Consider the following 20729-nt stretch of genomic DNA (forward strand, 5'->3'; position numbering starts at 1 on the left):
AACTTTGTTGAGGTCTAAGATCAAGATCAACTCACATAATTGTGGCATCTCAGATATGCCGTAGGAAATTTCAAGAAGTCTTCATTGGGACATTGCATGAGCAAAACAGTCTTAACTTGTCCTCCACAAGGCTTCAAATCACAGGGGAGTGTTTCAGTCAGAGCTTTAAACTCTTGCCACACCAAAACCACCTCTTCAAGGAAGTCTTGTGTGCTTGTTTGATGTGCATCTGAGTGCATTTGTCACTTTCTCAACTGCCCAAACTAACCGTACGAAGTGGGAAAACAAAAAAATTATTGTGATTCAACCAAACTACACTGCTCACAAAAATAAAGGGAACACTAAGATAACACATCCTAGATCTGCACGAATTAAATATTCTAAATACTTTGTCTTTACATCGTTGATGTGCTGACAACAAAATCACACAAAAATTAGCAATGGAAATCAAATTTATTAACCCATGGAGGTCTGGGTGGTGGATGGTCTCCTGAGGGATCTCCTCCCAGACCTGGACTAAAGCATCCGCCAACTCCTGGACAGTCTGTGCTGTAACGTGGCATTGGTGGATGGAGCGAGGCATGATGTCCCAGATGTGCTCAATTGGATTCAGGTCTGGGGAACGGGCGGGCCAGTCCATAACATCAATGCCTTCGTTTTGCAGGAACTGCTAACACACTCCAGGCACATGAGGTCTAGTATTGTCTTGCATTAGGAAGAACCCAGGGCCAACCGCACCAGCATATGGTCTCACAATGGGTCTGAGAATCTCATCTCGGTACCTAATGGCAGTCAGGCTACCTCTAGCGAGCACATGGAGGGCTGTGCGGCCCTCCCAAAGAAATGCCACCCCACACCATTACTGACCCACTGCCAAACCGGTCATGCTGGAGGATGTTGCAGGCAGCAGAACCTTCTGCATGGCGTCTTCAGACTCTGTCAAGTCTGTCACATGTGCTCAGTGTGAACCTGCTTTGATCTGTGAAGAGCACAGAGCGCCAGTGGCGAATTTGCCAATCTTGGTTTTGTCTGGCAAATGCCAAACATCCTGCAAGGTGTTGGGCTGTAAACACAACCCCCACCTGTTGATGTCAGGCCCTCATACCACCCTCATGGAGTCTGTTTCTGACACATATTTGTGGCCTGCTGGAGGTCATTTCGCAGCACTCCAGCAGTGCTCCTCCTGTTCCTCCTTACACAAAGGCGGAGGTAGCAATCCTGCTGGGTTTTGCTCTCCTACAGCCTCCTCCATGTCTCCTGATGTACTGGCCTGTCTCCCCATAGCGCCTCCGTGCTCTGGACACTATGCTTACAGACACAGCAAACCTTGCCACAGCTTGCATTGATGTGCCATCCTGGATGAGCTGCACTACCCGAGCCACTTGTGTGGGTTGTAGACTCGGTTTCATGCTACCACTTGAGAGAAAGCACCACCAGCATTCAAGTGACCAAAACATCAGCCAGAAAGCATAGGAACTGAGAAGTGGTCTATGGTCACCACCTGCAGAACCACTACTTGCCTATAATTTTTTCCACCTGTTGTCTATTCCATTTGCACAACAGCATGTGAAATTGATTGTCAATCAGTGTTGCTTCCTAAGTGGACAGTTTGATTTCACAGACGTGTGACTGACTTGGAGTTACATTGTGTTGTTTAAGTGTCCCCTTTATTTTTTTTGAGTAGTGTATATGATACAGGTGGGAAAGCTCCCATCGGGATGCCTTGAGGAAATTTCTTCCAATATGAAAAAAACAATCACTGGGACTTAAGATGCACATGAAACATGTTTATGGTTAATGTCCAAGGTCACAATTACTGCACATGATAGCTAAATTTCAGAAATGCCTCAAGAGAATTTAATCAAATTTGAAGCAAACATACAATAGGGCTCAATGATGACCTTAAACCATTGTGGAGGTCCTTGCATTTCTGTTGTCTTTAGCCTAGGAGATTTGAACTCCAAGTACTGGACCGGGGAGACAGGGAGGGTGCTTGTAATTCTCCATACATTGCTGCTGTTGTTGCTGCTGGGGATCATCATTCTTTTGCCATCACCTGGATGCCTGAATGACTAAACATACGTGGTCTGCTTACTGCATGCTGATGAGGATGCTCTATGCCTGGCTCCTGGTTGTTAGCAATGGCAAAGATGCGACAGGCTAGGCACATGAGGCCAGAACTCCCCCATCAAAGACATCCATGACATTAAAAAATAGTCACTGTAAGCCCTGTTGTGACCTTCTCCAAGAGCTGATCTTTGCAGTCAGGAGTGAGGACTGATAAGTGAGGGCTGTCAATCACAGTCAGTATATCGGCACTGACTAAACATATAGTTTGCAACAAACCTATATGAGCAGAAAACAGCTGGGGAAAAAATTTAAAACTTTGTTCTGGCCTACTGGAGTTGGTTCATGCTTCTCAGGCAGTCGTCCTCTCTACCTGGTCAGCTGTCAACTACAGGAGCCCTTCATCAGAACATCTGGCTCCACTGGAGTCTGCTTTTCTCTAACCTCAGCCCATACAATGACATGTGAAATAAAGGCTGATGAGTTTTGGCTTATAAATTGGCTAGATTGCAATAGAGTATTTAAGTAGAATTTTTGAACACTCCACAGGCAATCAGAGCTTTGTAGGTATTACTTGCATGTAGAACCACTACACTGTCTTTTAACTTAAAGGAGGGGTAGGCTCCCAGATTTCTATGTTGTTTGTTTTGTTGTTATAATCCCTAAGTTTGTCATGATGTCTTGATGGTAATCAGTAAACTATGTTTAAAAATGGAAGCATCAAAATACCTAATACATAAGGGGTGCAGGGCCAGATTTACCTTCACCCAATCAAAAAATACCTGCTAGATTGGTTGGCCCGTATAGCTGTGCATCAACAGTTGAAACCAGAATGCACCTGATTGGGCAGTTTAGCTGTCTGTCAAAAGTCTGAGACCAGGAAGCGTAAAGTGGGTATCAATGCCTTGTTGGATCAGTTTTGGGTGAGCTGCATCAAGGAGGATGAGCATTGATCCAAAACAGGAAAAAACACTGAAAAAAAAGGTCTTTATAGAACAAGCATTAGATAAAAGGGAGAACGATAAAAGGCTAGGTGCAACATGAGTGATTCTTGGGGATACATTGACTCGCTGGAGGAGTCTAAAACAATCAAAAGGATGAGCTACAGATGCGCAAATAGAAGCCTTTTCTTTGGACAGGTAAGAAACCCATTCGCCGACTTTGCTAGCTAAAGAGGCTATATTTGCAGTAATTTATCGTCAATGTGGGTTGTGAGGAGGGAGGGTTTGTGATCAAAGTATGATTCAAAAAACGATTTAGACAGATTTATGCCATATTGTTTATATATTGTGTATCATTTGATAAATTAAAAAAAGAAAATATAATATGAAAAAAAAGAAAAAAGCCAAAAACAGGCAGCGCCTACCCCTCCTTTAATAACCTGAATACATCTGTGTTCAATTTTTAGTTTGACTTGTTGTGTGAACATTGATGTGACTGGCATGTTATATTACACATATTATTATCCGCAACATATATATATAGCTCTGTAATCACTTGTACCAAGCTTAGCAAGGTACGCTGGTAACATCAGTTGTTTAAACAGAATTACTCCTTACATTATTACATGTATTTGTGAATTACCAGTAACACATCATAACTTTTATTGCGTTTCACCATTGTCTCATTAGTTTTCGCAGCCACAATTGCATGCGATACCTTGTCCTTGTGCATCCTCAAAACAGTGGTGGGTTAAAAAAAGAAAAAGTAAATTATCATCAAGTTTCTTCTCAAAGAAATGGATGCGACATTTTGAAAATGCGCTCTGGGGTTGATGGGAAATGTGGTCTTCATTATGTAAAAACACAACCACTTTTGTCCACTAGGAACACCAGACTTAAGAAATCATTCACCTTCCCTGTGGTGGCTTTGATTTAAAATGCCCCTCATGTTCAATGAGACATATACACATGTTCATAGTGCTAAGATGAATACATCTGGGAGAGTGATATCAGTTTTCAACTTGAAGCCCAGCTTCTTGTATTTGCCATTCTTTTTACATCTGAGGAAATCAAAGTTCCCATGCATGAAAATGAACCAAACTTTGCATACATGTCCAGTCCTATGCCAAACTTTGTCAGGTGGCTTTAAAAGCCATTAGATCTGATGGAGGTGGCATCCTATGTTTTAGACCTTTAAAAATTCACCCCAAAAAAAAAATCAGCCACAGATGCCATATCTTGGTAACTGACATCAAAATGTAGCCCAAAGTCGCACATGATCTGACATGGCAGCAAAGTCTGCCATTCTGTTCTTCTCTAAGTCTGTATCAACTGATAGACCCATCTCCCACATTTTGCTCAATTGGAAGCAAATTTGTTCAGCGGCATCTTCTGACAGCCCTCCACAAACAATCTGACTGAATTTTTGATTCAGTCATAAGTTTGTGATGATTTAGTGTAAATAGTAAATTGCTACTGCAGATTCCGGGAAAAAAAAGACAATTTTCATTTCATGGTAACTACTTTGGAAGATGAAAATTTTATCTCAAAATTTTTTTTTCTCTGTTTTCTTGTGTAAGCAGTCAATCAAAATGGATTATCTTTCCATTCAGATATGAAGTATTTATTCACCACTCCATCCTTCAAAGGACCATCTACAAGTTCTACTGTCTTTCTCCTCTGCCTCCTCATCACAAAAATAAACAAATAACAAAACTGATTATGTAAATGTGTACGCCCAGCCCCAACTTACTGCTGTGCAGTAGTTTAAATCCGTGTTTATTTTATTATATACCTGCAATTGCCAAATGTTTGCAGAACTTCAAAATAAGTATTATTGCAGTTATATTTTCACACCATGCCCTAAACAAAGTATATTTAATGATGATCATCAAGTTTTGGCTTTTCATTTTCAGTGTTTCCAAAATTTTCCACATGACTGATATCTAAGTAAGAAATAAGGGAAATAATACAAGTTAAGCACTTCATTGACCCAGGATTTTATATCAGAAGGCCTTAAAATTACCTGGAGTTTTCTCTGCATGATATGACTTTCCTGATAACATGAACAGTTTTCTACACAACATTCTGCCAGAAGGGATGGAATGTTGGGTGGCTCAGTTGTAAGCCATGTCACCTCACAGCAATCCTAAGTAATAAGCCAGTTGCCCCACACCTCCTCCACAGAGGGACCTGGGAACCCCCAACCCTGACCCTTAAGAAGGAATTAGGAATGGAATAAGAGGCATAAACTGACTGAAGCGGTAGTTCAGAGGAAGCAGGACTATTATGATCTTACCACATACTTTTTCCCCGAGTTTGATAAAGTCTAAGAATGCAGAGACAACAAATTCATCAAATCCACACGTCTGTATCATACCTTTGAAAAAAAAGTTTGATAAACCAAAATAAATCAGACAAAGCGACATCTAGATCCCAGTATGACCCATATTATCACCAACACTTTCATCCAAAGTTCCATGAGAGTTGTTTGTTTTTTTTTAGCAAAAATGAACACAAACGATAAATGGGGTGGCAGTGGGGCACGGAGGCAAACATGGTTATCTGAAGGGAAAGAAAATAAGGGAGATAGATGAGACGAGAGTGCAACCCATTCTAAAAGTCCAGGTAGGGCTGAACAGTAAGTCAGTCAAGTCACCATGTTGAGGTCAAGGACCCCAATATACAATGCCACTTGAATGCCAAAACTGCTTGCTGTCCTTTTTGCCTCATTTGGTGAAGGCAGCTACCACAGCCCATAGCAGCTCGTTGGTGTTGGCCTTCATGCTTTCACCCTCTGGTTCCAGTTCCAGCAGCTGCCGCACTCTCTTCATGGCCAGGTCATATTGGTCATCCAGCAGCGGGGCAAAGGCATTTTCCAGAACATCGGAGGAATGGGCTAAGAAGATGAGTGCAAGCAGCCGCTTGTCCATTCGATGAGGGTCATTGACCCACTTGTCCAATACAGCCTCCTGAACTTTCTTGATGAGGCGCTGCTTGATGTTATTGTTGGTCAGAGGATGTGTGGTCATATCAAACAGCAGGAAGTTCTGCTTCTCAGTAGTGAGGACACCCTTTTCAACCAAGTTTTTGGCAAGCCGTTCACGAACATTCCGCAGTTGATAGTGAAGTTTCAATGGGTTCCATGTCTCTCCTGAAGACAAGACAATAAAATAAAGCATAGTCCAAGCTATGAGGAGGTGGGAGACATGCACATATCGATCTGTACACAGCTGCAGTGACAAATAAATGACCTTGACCACAGTTGATAAAGCGATTCATCATGCAGGATTTACACAGCATTGTGGGATTAAAACTGAAGTACATTCAAGAATCTTCTGCCAAGCTGAAACCTAAAATATGTCCAGACTCTTGAAATCTTCATCATCACATCTGCATTGTTACTAAAAAATCCAAGTGAAAAATAAAAGTCAAAGATTCTCATCATACCCTCACAGCAATCAAATGTCCCTTTATCAACCATGAATGTTGAATTATCTGTCATGCATATTCCTATTGCCTTTACAAATATAGTCAGACATTTGATGGTACCAGATGAAGATTTCCATATAATACTAAAAAAAATCAACCAATTTATTGGCCGGCCGATTAACTGGCGCAATTTTTGCATTTTTTGCTTGTATCAGGATCGGCCGATTCACAAGTGGGTTCTCCGATTTATTTTTTCCCCAGCATGATTTACAGTCTGCCATTCACGCGGGCAGCTCCGTGTTGCCAGAAGTCCCTGCAGCCCACATGCAGACCATGCCCCCCTCCCCACTGGTTCAGTGATAAAAGCAGCACTGCCCTGGAAGCTGCTCCAGGACAACAGTTAGTTTTAAATTTGTTCCTTTAGTTAACTTCACAGCATGTCTAACATCCAGGGTTTTCCTTCATATAAAATTTAGTGGCGGCTGCTAAATTTCTCACCATCACCAGCCCACGAGTCTGTGTTTATTTTTCTCTGGCTTCTTATGCATTTACCAGTACACATGGAGCTCCCGCTCTCCCCCAGAGTGGGGCGGAGCAGCCATTGCAGGGATATCAGAGGTCTTATGTGTGCACTAGAAGAACTTTCAAGATGAGAAAAATGTTTAACATATAGTATGAATAATGTGACTAATGTCTTGTGAAAACGTGGTTAGAGCCGTTTCAATATATAATATATAATACAATATATCAATACAGCAGTGGTGGAGTTTTTCAGTCAGCCTCAGCTCAACTGATTTGTATGTGTGTGTGTGTGTGTGTGTGTGTGTGTGTTCTTGTACTTGCTACATATTAAGGACTAGAATATGTATTTAACCAACAGAGTGAGGACATTTTTGGAACTTGAGGACATTTTAGCCGGTCCTCACACCTTCAAAGGGCCGTTTGAAGGTCAAGCCTTGGTTTTAGGGCTTAGGTTAGAATTAGTTTCTGGTTAGGTTTAGGGTCAAGGTTAGGGTCAGGCAGTCAGTTGAGATGGTTAGGTTTAGGGTGAGGGGCTAGGGAATGTATTATGTCAATGAAAGTCCTCACAAAGATATAATTACAAGGGTGTGTGTGTGTGTGTGTGTGTGTGTGTGTGTGTGTGTGTGAGGGGTGAGAGAGAGAGAGAGAGCGAGAGAGAGAGAGATGCGTAAATGGTACATGGTTAATAATAATTAATCCCTCTAAAGTTTTTAAATCTTTTTCATGCCTGTTCTTTGTCTCAGTGCTCAAAATTTGAAACCATGGCAGTGTTAAGTTACAAATAAAGCACTTCAAGTCAAAAGCTACTTTTCAAATTCATAGCTTTCTCTTGAATTATTTAAATGTGCGACAAAAGGACATTTTGCGATGAGTAGATTATATCTGTTTGTGTCAGCAATGCATCATCAAGGCTGTGATGTAGATATTGATGAAAGGGTGATGATATTGGGTGATATGAATGTAAGATGATACTTAAAGATTGATACTAATCTGTATCTTTATTTATTCTTTCTATAGAAATCCAGTGTGGCAATATTTCAGCGAGCCCACTTTGGGGAAGACTCGTTGTGATACAGTTGTTTTATTTATGTTTAAATATTTGATATATATTATACATGTTAAAATACTTGTATTTAGTAAACTGCACTGTTCAATAAATGTTTCTTGTCCTTTAATATGCGTTTTCATTGTGTCCATTTTTTCAGTGTAAATTGAGGGGGCAAAAACAGTATCGGCTCAAGAAAATCAGCAGTCCATAATCAGCCATTAGCTAAGGGTGATGGAAAAAAAATCGGAATCAGTATAGGCCCTAAAAAGTCCAGATCAGTCTATCCCTATATAATATTATTGATAATAAGAACACAGGGCTTCACTAGTTTGGAGAGAGAGGAAACAGTTCAACTCACCGCTGAGTAGTTCAATCCAGCTCTGCACAGTCTCCGGTGGCTGTGTGTCTTTGATGTGTTTTAGCGCTTCATCCAGGAGGACATCCCCTGTTGGAGCGTCAGACTTACAAATAACCTGCAAATGTAATACACAACAATAAAAGCCAATATAAAGAGTTTAAAAATTAGAGAGTACTCCATCTTAAAGAAGTCTGAGGAGCAACAACAACAAGAAAAAGAATATATGAGCCAAAATAATTGTGATAATGTTTTTTGGTGTAATCAAGCGACACCATCTGCAACTTATGCTTAAACGGTTGACAACTACCTCAAGCACGGGACAAACTGAAGAAGTTAGATCATATTTGATTCAATTCAAATTAACCCCCTTTTAGTTTTTTTAATCCCAAGAATGCAAACACCTACCATTCCAAGGACTACAAGGAAGATGATTTCTTAAAGATGCAAGACACAGGCATTTATTCTGAGCCACTGCTGATGACTTCAGAGGAGAGATACCAGGGACTTTTTCTCAAATCCCAGATATAAATAACCATGGAGGGGAACTGCCAACAACTGCTAGTTGTACTTGTGCATGCTATGTTTTACATCGAAAAACAAAAACACTGTGGATGCATCTGAGAAATGGAGATTCCGTAAGGATTTTAATTTGCAGCAAGAGCTGGAGATCCTCTGTCTCTGTCTGGAGTTTAGTTGTAAAATATTAATCATGGGCTTGATTCTTAAATGTATGTATTGTTATTCTTGACAGATTCCTACTACATGTGGAATAGTCAATTATCGATGGTTGACATGACAGCCAAGTGTAACAGCAGCCATTCTAGAAGATTTTGTGGCATCAGGGCAACATGCATGAGAATGCAGTGCTCCACTCTCTCCCACTGCCCTGCAGCTTTCATGGGGACAGAGGCGTTGAACCTTTAACAGTTCAACAAAACAGAAGTACAAAGCAAAATATGACATTACTCAGCCAACAGTTGTGGCATGCCTGTGACCAATGCAGACCAAGGGATTAAACATATTTAGTAAAGCATCTCTCTGACACACACAGAGCTCTGTAGACTTGAGTAAAAGTTTAGATGTCAAACAGAACATATTTACAAAAATCAAGCCTACAGGTCAAACAAGTGTGAGAGAAATATCAATACCTGTTTAATTATTTAATCATGGCACTCTGAATCAGATTAGAATAGAATGGTGAGTTGCCTATAGATGCCCACCCCTATTTAGCATGATTTATGATTCAAAATTGAGAGCCTCTGATCCATTCAATGATATCAAGATTTTGTCTGTAAACCCATCACACTACAGGATAGGGTTCAATATTATATATACAATCTGTGATAGCTACAGTGACAGCAGTGTGGAGGATAGCAATGGTGTTTTTTGTATTTTTAGTTGCAATTTGTTTTCCACCAATTAAACAATGTTGGAGCGCATCACTGCTTGAAAGCAGATGACGAAGATGAAAATGGAGTCTCATAAGCTCTGCCAGTTGAGAGGCATTTCAAAACTCATACTGCTCTGTTTGCACTTACCTTATCCTAAGATTGTTCAAATTAATAATATACTGTCTTAAATAAAGAGGAACTGATATATTGGTACCCAGCGGTGTGTTTCACATCTGTCAGCCTCCGACAGTACCCATGATAAGTGGGTTTATTCAAATGCTCATTACTCTTTGAGAAACATTCTTACAACCCATCTTAAATACACAAGTCAAACATCAAGAACAAATTTACAACTGACAAGTTTTGCTCTGACAACTGGAAATCTCCACAACATCTCCAGCTTAAGCATGGTACATGTTTTGGTGTTTCAGGAGCCTTAACAGACTAAGATCACAGACCCACTACACAAAACAGATGAACATATGATATCCAGGAATACACATACTTATCTGAACAACAGTTGGTCCACATTTTAACTCGCTGACCATGCATCTAGCCCTAGAGTAGGTTTCACCTAGTTTTGTTTCAGGATAAATGTTCACACAACAGACTATGATTTATACTGTATACTTAGACTGTATATTTACAACCACTTTGGTAAGAACCATAAAAAACTAACAAATACATTTTCCTAAGTCTTTAAAAAAGCTGCTCCTAAAAAGTGGCTAAACAAGATTACAAAGATTGCTGAAATCTTGTCAAAGAAGAGTGAAGCACTAAGATCAGTTGTGGTGACGTTGAAGTAACAGTGTGACGTAGTTCATTTGTAGGCTAACATTTTCCATTTCTGTCGAGCTATTTCCATTTAATTTAAAAAATCATGAGAGCAGCATTCATTTTAGCGGAATATCTTGTTGAACAAAATGTGCCATGTGTCATTGTTTTGTTTGCCATATGACTTATTTTCAGCAATAATCAAAAATGCAGTGGAATAATCCCACTTGCTTTTGATGGACTTAATCATGACTTTTTACTAAAAAATGTGTACGTTTGTGAAGGTTGATACAAAATATTCATGCACCACTAAGCATCAAGGAAAGACATCTGCAGGGGGAAGAAGGCAAGGATAAAAAAAAATCTGAGTCTGACAGTAAATTCCATTGGAAATATCCTACCTTCCTGGCCAGCAGGCCTTTTCTTCTCATGCCACAGGCCTCCAGCTGGAGGCGACCCCGAAGTCCAAGTTCGATTAGCATGCATCCTCGCAAACCTGATGAAATGCAGTCATTCCAAAAAGAGGTGTAGCCCTATATAAATAAAAAACATATTAGACTTGTGGTTTAGAAAAAAAAAAAGTTAAAATGGAATAAAGGGTTCAAAATGCTCACTGGGTCCAGACCAGCGACAAAGAGTGCACTCACACTAGGCACTCAACTGCACCCAAGCAAATTTGTCTGTCCAGCTATAAGTTTCACAAGTGTGACTGCTCTCCAATTGCACAAAGCACCCTTCCCCAGCCCCAGCAGAATATGGCCCGTTTAAACTGTGAATCTGTTCTTGTGGTTGATATGTAAAAAATGTTCCTATCTTTATATATCCTCATGTTTATATTGTATATATATTTTTGTCCTTTCACTATACTTATATCGTATGTTTATCCAATGGTTTAGATGCTGTATTTTTTCTCTCTCTTTGGTGCTGTAAGGCCTGCAAAGGTTTATCATATTATGGAGGGCGGCACAGTGGTGCAGTGGTTAGCACTGTCGCCTCAAAGCAAGAAGGTGCTCCATGTTTGTTTGCATGTTCTCCCTGTGCCTGTGTGGTTTCTCTCCGCGTACTCCAGCTTCCTCCCACAGTCCAAAGACATGCACGTGGGGACTAGGTTAATGGGATACTCTAAATTGACTGTAGGTGTGGCTGTGAGAGTGAATGGTTGTCCATCTATATGTATTGGCCCTGTGATGGACTGGCTCAGGTGGAGGAGTTTAAGTATCTAGGGAAGGGGTGTCCAAACTGGTCCAGTAAGGGCCGGTGTGGCTGCAGGTTTTCATTCCAACCGAGCAAAAGCAACACCTGATCCAACAAATGAGCAGTGTGGACACAGCTTAGTTGATTTAAGTAGAATCAGGTGTTGCTTTTGCTCGGGTGGAATGAAAACCTGCAGCCACACCGGCCCTTACTGGACCAGTTTGGACACCCCTGATCTAGGGTCTTGTTCACAAGTGAGGGTAGGATGGAGCCAGAGATTGACAGGTGGATTGGGGCGGCATCCGCAGTGATGCAGGTGCTAAACCAGTCCATTGTGGTGAAGGTGGAGCTTAGCCAAAAGGCGAGGCTCTCAATTTACTGGTCAATCTATGTTCCAACAATCACCTATGGTCATGAGCTTTGGATAATGACCGAAAGAACAAGATCGCGAATACAAGCGGCCAGGATGAGTTTCCTCCGCAGGGTGGCTGGGCTCTCCCTTCGAGATAGGGTGAGAAGCTCAGTCATTAGGGAGGGACTCAGAGTAGAACCACTGCTCCTCCATGTTGAGAGGAGTCAGTTGAGGTGGTTCGGACATCTGGCGAGGATGCCTCCTGGACGCCTCCCTCGGGAGGTGTTCCAGGCATGCCCAACCAGGAGGAGGGATTATATCTCTTGACTGGCCTGGGAACGCCTCGGGATTCTCCTGGAAGAGCTGGTGGGAGTGGCTGGGGAGAGGGCAGTCTGGGCTTCCCTGCTGAGGATGCTGCCCCCCGCGAACCGGACCAACCGGATAAGCGGAGGATGACGACGATGGCTACAGATGCAAACTCCAATAGATGGAGATGTGAACTGTCCCAATATACAGATAGAATACACATCAATGGAATATGTTTAGCGCTGTCCTGATTCAGTTTTTTTGGCTCCCAATCCGATTACAATACGTTGATAGAGTACTGGTACTTACACTCATCAGATACAGTAATACATAGTTGCACAATGCACACTTCAAGAAGGCCTACTTAAATGTAACTAAAACCAATCAAATGTTAATTCTTTACCATTGAATATCTTATAATGATGGCCATATTAACTGGTTAAACTACTATCAACATTTTGAGGTTAATTTTCTAAGTTATATAATTAAGTTTGTGCTGTGGGAGAATAAGCTGCATAACAATCAATTCATTCACCCAACTGCAAGTCAAGCACACAGTTATATATCACAGTCACAGAAAAATTCTGGATCGTAATCATAATAACAACTTGGATTTATGTAGCCCTGTTCATAGAGCCAAGGTCACATCGTGGAAGTAAAAGTAAAGTGCCAAGTAAACGTACAGGTGCCAAACTAATTGGACACCCTATCACTCCTCGTGAATACCATCATGGAGCAGGATTTTTCTGCAATGAATTAACAGACTTCCAACAAAACTAGCAGAGAGTTTGTTGACATGATAGTATGTCACAATACACCCCTGCTGTTATTCGGGAGGACTTGGATGGGACAGGCTGCAATCAGTCAGTTGTTCTGTTAACCTTTATGGCCCGATCAGCCCGCCACCGGGCTGAAAAAACGCTGTGCGTGATTGGGCGCTGTAAAAATGTACTGAAATTTGACGGCAATGTTTACTTTCAATTCTCGATCAAAGTTTGGACTCTAATACTCACAAAACAGGGTCGGGCGTCTGTTTTAGTGCAAATGTTACCTTTTTATGGTGATCTGTTTTGGTACGAAATCGGGACATTTAAATTTTGCGACCACTGCGGAATCAAAGTTGAATAGTGTCGCGTAGACTTCTTCTTTACAGCAGTGTTTGTAGTCTTTGGAAAGGGGAGAAGCTACTGAAACTTATCAACACCTACCATTCCAAGAACTACAAATCCCAGCTACGTAAAACTTCGAGCGTAAAACCTGCGCAAACGATGCGCTCTCGCTGTCTTTTACACGCAGCGCCCCACAGACGAAGGCAGACCGCTGAACTGCACCCTGCACACTCGGGATCAACGTGTCACTTTGCCTTGTGCCTGGAAGGAATTGCTTTGTGGAATATCACAAAAAGTAATTGCTTATTGTGATATTCCACATCAATTCCTTCAAGCCATCCCTCCCATCTGTTGAAGGCCCATTGTAAATAGTTGATTTGTTGCACTTTTTTTTTTTACTTACTCTTAGATTATTTGTTGTGTTTTTTTTTTTTTACTTGCACATTCCATTCCTCCACAATAACATTGATCACTTTATATTTTATTTATTTTTTGTCACTTTTTTCTAACAAAAGAACTGCTGCTGGAAAGCCATTCCATCCCCTTATTGCACATTGTAAATAGTTCAATTTGTTGCACTCCTTACTTAGATTTCATTTGCTCTAATTGTGTTTGCTGTGTTTCATATTGTTATATATTAAAATTTATTGTAATTTGGAGCCAGAGGTGAAAATAATCCCTTTGGCACAATTTGGCACAAAAGTGTGCCAAATTGTGCCAAACTGAGTTCTCGCCTGGGTGTATCCTTACAAAGTCCTTGATGTAGGCTTCACTGTTAGCCCAAATTCTATCAACTTTGGTAAATTTGTGGTCAAGGAGTGGATGAAGCTAATCAGTGGTGTCTGGGTGCATGAAATCATAGCTGACATAGTGGTTTCCTCTGTCAAAAAAATAAAATATTTTGGCGAGAGTAAAAAAAACGTAATTTTTCCTCTGGTTTATTCCAATTTACTCAGGCTTAATGACAGATACAACACTTCTGACATGTGGAACACATTCTCTGAAGTCCCTAGATGTCCAAGGACACCAAGAACATGCATATAACCTTTAGTAAAGTGTAGTAATTGCACATTTACTATTGGTATGTCTTTTTAGGCGTTTTTTCCTGAAAATATGCTGTGAGTGGACGAGGTTAATGAAGGAAGTTTATCTCAACTTGAAGTGCTCTCTGCACGTGTTTCAGGATTTTGTGTGTGTGTGTGTGTGTGTGTGTGTGTGTGTGTGTGTGTGTGTGTGTTGTGCAGCAGTGTGCTTTTTTCCATATTTTTAGGGCCTGAGCCTGAAGGTACTTCAGGTGAAGACCCTATTATGTTTTAAGTCTGTGTTTAAATTAGAAGGACTGTATGGCAGGTTATTTACTACTTTGTTTATCAAATTGTCACTTCATATTTTCCAACAGGGAGATCTGGGGTTTAATGCCAGGTGCTATAGAGGCACTCAGTGTTTAAAGTTTCTTTGCATTCTCTTGTTGCTTTTGCTTTGCATTTTATGTGTCCCAGCTGAGAGATGAGTGTTTGTTTGGTTCTGAAACAACTCCTGTTCAGTCCACTTCTATACTAGTATTGCAAGCAAAGAGCACTTAAGTACACAAAGTATCAGATTAATTTTATTGCCAATCCAGTCCCATAAAAAATGCCGGGATTACTTCAGATCAGAACATTCCTAAATGCATTTAAATGAAATTCATTTGAGTAGAATTGTTTTAAAATAAGAAGCGCTGTGCGGTTTATTACAGCCTCATGATGTAACTTTATTGATAAAGTCTCTTAGGTGCTGTGTTGTAGGCAACTAGACTGTTTCAGTTTTCTTTAAGACGTTTTACTTCTCATCCAAAAGACTACTTCACATGTGATAACAACTCTGTTAGAGGGTCACACCCACGCAGACTCTTTAAAGCCTGCAATTCCCCACCAGTGACTTAGAACTGAAGAGGCCTTTTGGATGAGAGGTAAAATGACTTAAAGAAAAGTAAAACATTCCAGCTGGCTACAATACAACAGCCAAGAGATTTTTTGACCCGGATGACTGACAATATTCACTGATATTTATGGATAAAGCAACAACAATAACATTATTTGAGAAAATAGGCTCTGGTATCAGAGTCCACATTAGTACCGGCAGATGTCCATAAAAATCAGATCCTAATAGAAAAAAATGCATCAAAATTGGACGGATACTGAATTAACAAATAAATAATGTTCATGGTCAGGCTTTGTCCAGAAGTAATTAAACTCATCATTTCTTGAGCCCCTTTCCTAGTGGCCAAAGAAATGTTAACATCTGTCTTTTTGCAGTAATGGGATTAGGTTTTACCTGCAATCACATCCAGGTTAAATGACCCTGCTATCTCAGACCCACATACATAAACGTTTGGGACTCCTCTATCAACTCTGTCTCCTCTGCCAGTAACCTTGCAACTTCATATTATCTCAGCTATAGATTCAACCTGTGTACAGGCAATAGCATGCTCAAACATTTTTTTTTTTGCATCAGAAACACCAGCACTGTCTTCCACACTGCTCTTTTGAGTGTTTACAAGCCAGAGATGCTACACTGCAGTGCTACTTTGACAACATCCTTCCCTTCTATTCAGTAAGGTGACAGCATCATGACATCGCACATTATGCACCAGAAAGAGAAAAACAACAGATGTGCAAATTATTTGCACACAAGGAGATAACCCTCGGGGATAAATGTGCTTGGGCACGGTACGGATCTCCTGGTGTCAGTGTTCTCCTTGTGGCTTGGAATAAATATAGTGGGCTAAAGCTGATATGAAGATATCGCAGATGCATTTGATCTGTATTCAATATATGGTGCTGCTGCACATTTAATAGGCGCAAATGAACATTAATTACTCTGCCACTAAAAAAAACAGTAGTATTTTCCAAATGTTTGTTGTTCTTTTCATCTTCTAACATACTTTTTTGTTGTGGTAATGTATTATTTAGTTGCTTTGAAATGTTGATAGGAAATATACTGAGAGTTGATAAACATTTGGATTTTGAGGGCAGCATGGCTAAGAGGTAGAGCGACCAACTAACATCAGAAGGGTCGCTGGTTCAATCCTAATTTCCCCTGATGACCACGTTGATGTGTCTTTGACCAAGACACTGAACCCCTAATTGCTCCTGATGAGTAGGGTAACACCTTACATGAGAGGCTCCACCATCTGTCTGTGTGTGTGTGTGTGCGCGCGCAAATGAGGCAACATTCTAAAGCACTGTGAGCACCATTAAAGTAGAAGGCACTAAAAAAGTTAATAAATATATTGAGTGTATTTGGATTTGATAATGTTACCTACACTTTGGCACATACATGTTACAATGACATGTAACAACCCGATAACAGTTAGCACTTATGATGAGGTAGAGATGTTTAGTTTGATCTATTTCGTAGTTACATAATTTAAACATTTAATTTACCAGTCTTTTAATTCTGAATTTGTTCAGTTAATGTGTGTCTTAATAACTAGTACTGAGGTTTGATGTGGTAAACAAACAAACAACAACAAAAAAAGACCATTTGGCACTTGGGTGCCAAGTTATTTCAGCGGATCATGCCTCACATTTGTCCGCTATTAAATCATTGACAGGGTCACATTACATAATAATAATTACCTTTAAAGGTAGTATCACAGATACACAACGTCACAGTTTGGCTCGTCTCGAAATTTATATTTAATTTGAGGCATACGATGATTAATACAACAGTTCATGTTGTACTAACCCTGTCAGAAGCAGCCATCTGGGTACCTTATTGTTTACTCAATTAATGTAACGCACGCTCTGGTGTAACCACAGACGTAACACGAACCCCTGTCAAATTCACAGTATCAGGTCTTAGGCCGTTTATAGGTATGTTTTTATATGTGGTAATCGTAAAATGAGACAGTTCTGCAGCTCTGTTTAACAATTACAGAAAAGGCAATCAGAACTGCTGCTATAGCTGGCCAAACAAGTACGCTAACTTACGCTAAAGCTAAGACGGTTAGCAAAATGCAGCTAACGTTAGCTGGTAGACTCCCTACTGTATGAAATTGTCATATTACAGGAACGAGGACTGCTGTGTGCGTGTGATCTAACCTCTCGGTCCTTCAGTCCTAACAACAGCACCTCTTCCATCAAAGTCAGACGAGTTTCTTTTGAGTCCCCAGCATCTTCATCGTCCTGTCCTTCACCCCGTCGAGGTTCGTTGTCTTCCTCGCAGGACGGACGGTCTTTCTCAACGGCATTGCGCGAGGCTTCGGTGCGCCTCTGCACAAGGCCTGAACTCCGCTGAGTCAAGGAAGTCATGCCAGCTAGTTGGCTAAACAGCGACGAAAACAACACGCCTCGGACTTCACTGCCCGAGATGTTTGACTAAATCACTTGGTGTAAAACATAGATCAGCTGTCTTAAGTGTTCAGCGTATTAGCTACTGCGGTTTTGCTGCTGTTGTCATCTGAAGTGCTGTTCCTCTTCCTTGCCACAGTCTGCGGCAATATAATATCTCTCTAATATGGCGCCGCGTGGCGAATGTGTTACCAAACTTATCCAGCAGGTAGAAGCCGAGATAACCCGGGTACCCACAGACAAGCTCCAAATAACATTAAATATTGTAGCGAGTACTGAAAGAACTGCAATAAATTCAGTGTGTTCCAAAAAATGTATTCTGTACAACTGCCTGGTAATCAATGCTGTTTTTGAACATTTTACAAACAAAGCAAAATATGTGTATGTGTGGTTGTACAGGTGAAACAATGAATATAATAGTAAATTCCTCATTAGCAAGGGGGAACAATGAGTTGACCAGGTCAGGTGGTAAAATTAGAGAGCCCTTGGATGAAAAACAGCAAGATCAAATTGTAGCACAGGCAGCTGGTGGTGGCACTCTTGGTAGCAGCTGCTGCTGTTCTGAAGACCTCCCACAGCAGTGTGATGGCCTGCCACAGCTTTCAGAGGACCTGCCACAGCGGTTTGTGGACTTGTTGAGGTCTATTGTAGACCTGCCACAGCTGTTCAAAGACCTGATACAGCATTTTCAGCTGTTATTGGCCACCAGCTGCATTTGAGTTTGTCAGATTTATAGTTTGTAAATGTTAACTTAGAACAGTATTTTGTGACATGGTTATCATTAATTTACAAGTTGTCCCCAATGAATTACACAATAAAGGTGACTTATTTTGGTGTTATTCATTGTTTCAGATGTTCATTCAGTTTGACTATACTAGTATTCTAAAATTCCATTTTTAAAACAAACAAATAAAGAGTGTGCAGTTTAACACCATTTGTGTAAGGCAGGGATGAAGTCAGTTTTATTTTGAGCAATTGCTTGTCATTCAAATTGCCAAAACTTATTGTAATAGAGGCCAGTGGAAGTGCTGTGAATTGAGGAAACCTTACTCCCACACACCTTAGGACATGCACTGGTAACTGATGCTAAGGCACAAAGGCTTTAGCCTCCCTGCTAGTATGTCCAGGTCTCATGCCATTGGCCATAGGTTCAAGTCTGGTGGCAGATATTGCTCACACATGGCAAGTTACACTATTATGTTCTTCAATTGTGAAAAGGAATGATGTCAAACTATCTTTGATACACAGATACTATATTCACTCATATACCACAAGGACTGTTGATACAAAATTTCATAGGGAGCAATTCATCAGGGAATACATGTAATTTAATGATAATCATGTCATGAAATACTGTTCTACAGACATAACATAATATTGCTTACCTAAAATTTACAAACTATGAAGATGAGTATCTCAAGAGCAGCTGCAGGTCCATAAACAGCTACCATTGCCGTATCAGGTCCTAAAACAGCCACAGCATGTCCTCCACATGCCATGACATGTTCATGAACTGCCATGGTAGGCCGTCAAAGGCCGTCCCCCATAAGCGCTCAGCAGGTTCATAACCTATGGTGGCTATGTCAATTGCTGTGACAGTTCCACAAATGCAGTGGCAAGTCCTAAACCTGCCATGGCATGTCCTTCATAAGCTGCGGCAGGTCCTCAAAAAGCTATTATAGATCCTGTTGATAGGGCCACTGCTAGCTGCCATTATCACATTTTGAGCTAGCCCTTCCTGCGGCAGCAGATGCAGTGGCTGCAAATTTTTTGTGGTAGTCCCTGCTGTTCTACCTGATCCTCAGTTTTGACCCCCATTTGAAACACATATTTGTAAAGAATGCCAGCACCATCTCACTTTTCATCAAATCTGTTCCCACAGTAATCTATATTCTTTAACTCAGTGCTCCTCAACCTCATACATCCCTTAACCAGTTCAGTTTACCTTTCACCCATTTCATGCCCCCCTGGGGCCCTCTCAAGGACTCCTGGTGGTCTCTGTTCTCCACTTCAATATATATTGATCTGAATGAGCAATCAGGAAAACAACCATATTTTCATCTTCAGAAAGAAGTGACTGGAACAATACAAAGTAAACGATTTCAGTTATGGCTTATGGTAGCCTAAATCACAGAATGTTCTTTGGTAATAAAGTAAAACCTTCATGATGTTTATATTTCATTGCTTTAGCATGTTTCCAATGTTTTTCAATGATACCCTAAATGTAACCTGGCCTGCCACTTTCATCCTGAAGAACAGACATAGTGTTCTAAGCAAAATCTCTGTTAAGAGTGACTCCCCTTCTGAACAGTGTGTAGATTTTGCACCAAAATGCCAGCAGCTTTTCAGCAACACTGTATGCTAATAGCCTAATTAGCCATCTTTCCATAAAGTTAAAACTCTGCTTGGAGTCATCGTTCAAGTGTATGATTTCTGGCCAGCAGTTATGAATACCAAGTGTTATGTAATTTTTTTTCCCAGAACACAAATTATATTACACACTGTAGATGTTCAGGTCAGGTAATATATAATAATAACATCTGCAGCTGTAGAGATAGAAACTGATGATTGGACTGGGAAATTTCAGTCCATACCTCCTCTTGTGGAGCTGGAGCCCCAGCTTACATGCTCAACCCCACGATCCCATCTGCACTAAAACCTTTGGGATCAGTGGTAGAGATCTCCACCACTGCTATCCCTGTTTGAATCTACCACAAGGAGGACTTGAGTAAAAATAACAGTTGAGCTACAGACACAAAAAATGAAACATTTTCACTTACTGTGAATGAATACACAGGGGAGGGGTAAAAACAAAAAGAAAGTCCATCCACTGCCTTCCACTTATCCTGTTAAGGGTTGCGGGAGCTGGAGCCTATCCCAGCAGCCTTTGGGTATGAGACG

The 20729-nt window shown here is 40.8% G+C and overlaps 1 protein-coding gene across 1 annotated transcript; it reads right to left on the reverse strand.

The window, feature by feature from the left end:
- Positions 1-565: 565 nt before the first annotated feature.
- golph3a (golgi phosphoprotein 3a) lies at positions 566-18018 on the reverse strand. Its single transcript, XM_086207008.1, has 4 exons — positions 17580-18018; positions 10935-11066; positions 8369-8483; positions 566-6162 (listed from the first exon to the last, which is right to left on the reverse strand). The coding sequence occupies exons 1-4, from the start codon at positions 17787-17789 to the stop codon at positions 5738-5740; spliced, it is 882 nt and encodes a 293-aa protein (XP_086063134.1). The 5' UTR covers positions 17790-18018; the 3' UTR covers positions 566-5737.
- Positions 18019-20729: the final 2711 nt, after the last annotated feature.

Source organism: Aulostomus chinensis, chromosome 6 (genome assembly GCF_037954235.1).
Source record: "Aulostomus chinensis isolate RoL2024-O1b breed Wild chromosome 6, RoL_Achi_v1.0, whole genome shotgun sequence".
NCBI lineage: Eukaryota > Metazoa > Chordata > Actinopteri > Syngnathiformes > Aulostomidae > Aulostomus > Aulostomus chinensis.

Bases quoted from the DNA above. Each gene is read 5' to 3' on its own strand.
- golph3a (XM_086207008.1), bottom strand. From the start codon at position 17,789: ATGACTTCCTTGACTCAGCGGAGTTCAGGCCTTGTGCAGAGGCGCACC. The intron at 8,484-10,934 runs GTAGGATATTTC...TTACATTTGCAG, and splicing joins AAGGCCTGCTGGCCAGGAAG to GTTATTTGTAAGTCTGACGC. The intron at 6,163-8,368 runs GTGAGTTGAACT...TCTTGTCTTCAG, and splicing joins CTGGATTGAACTACTCAGCG to GAGAGACATGGAACCCATTG.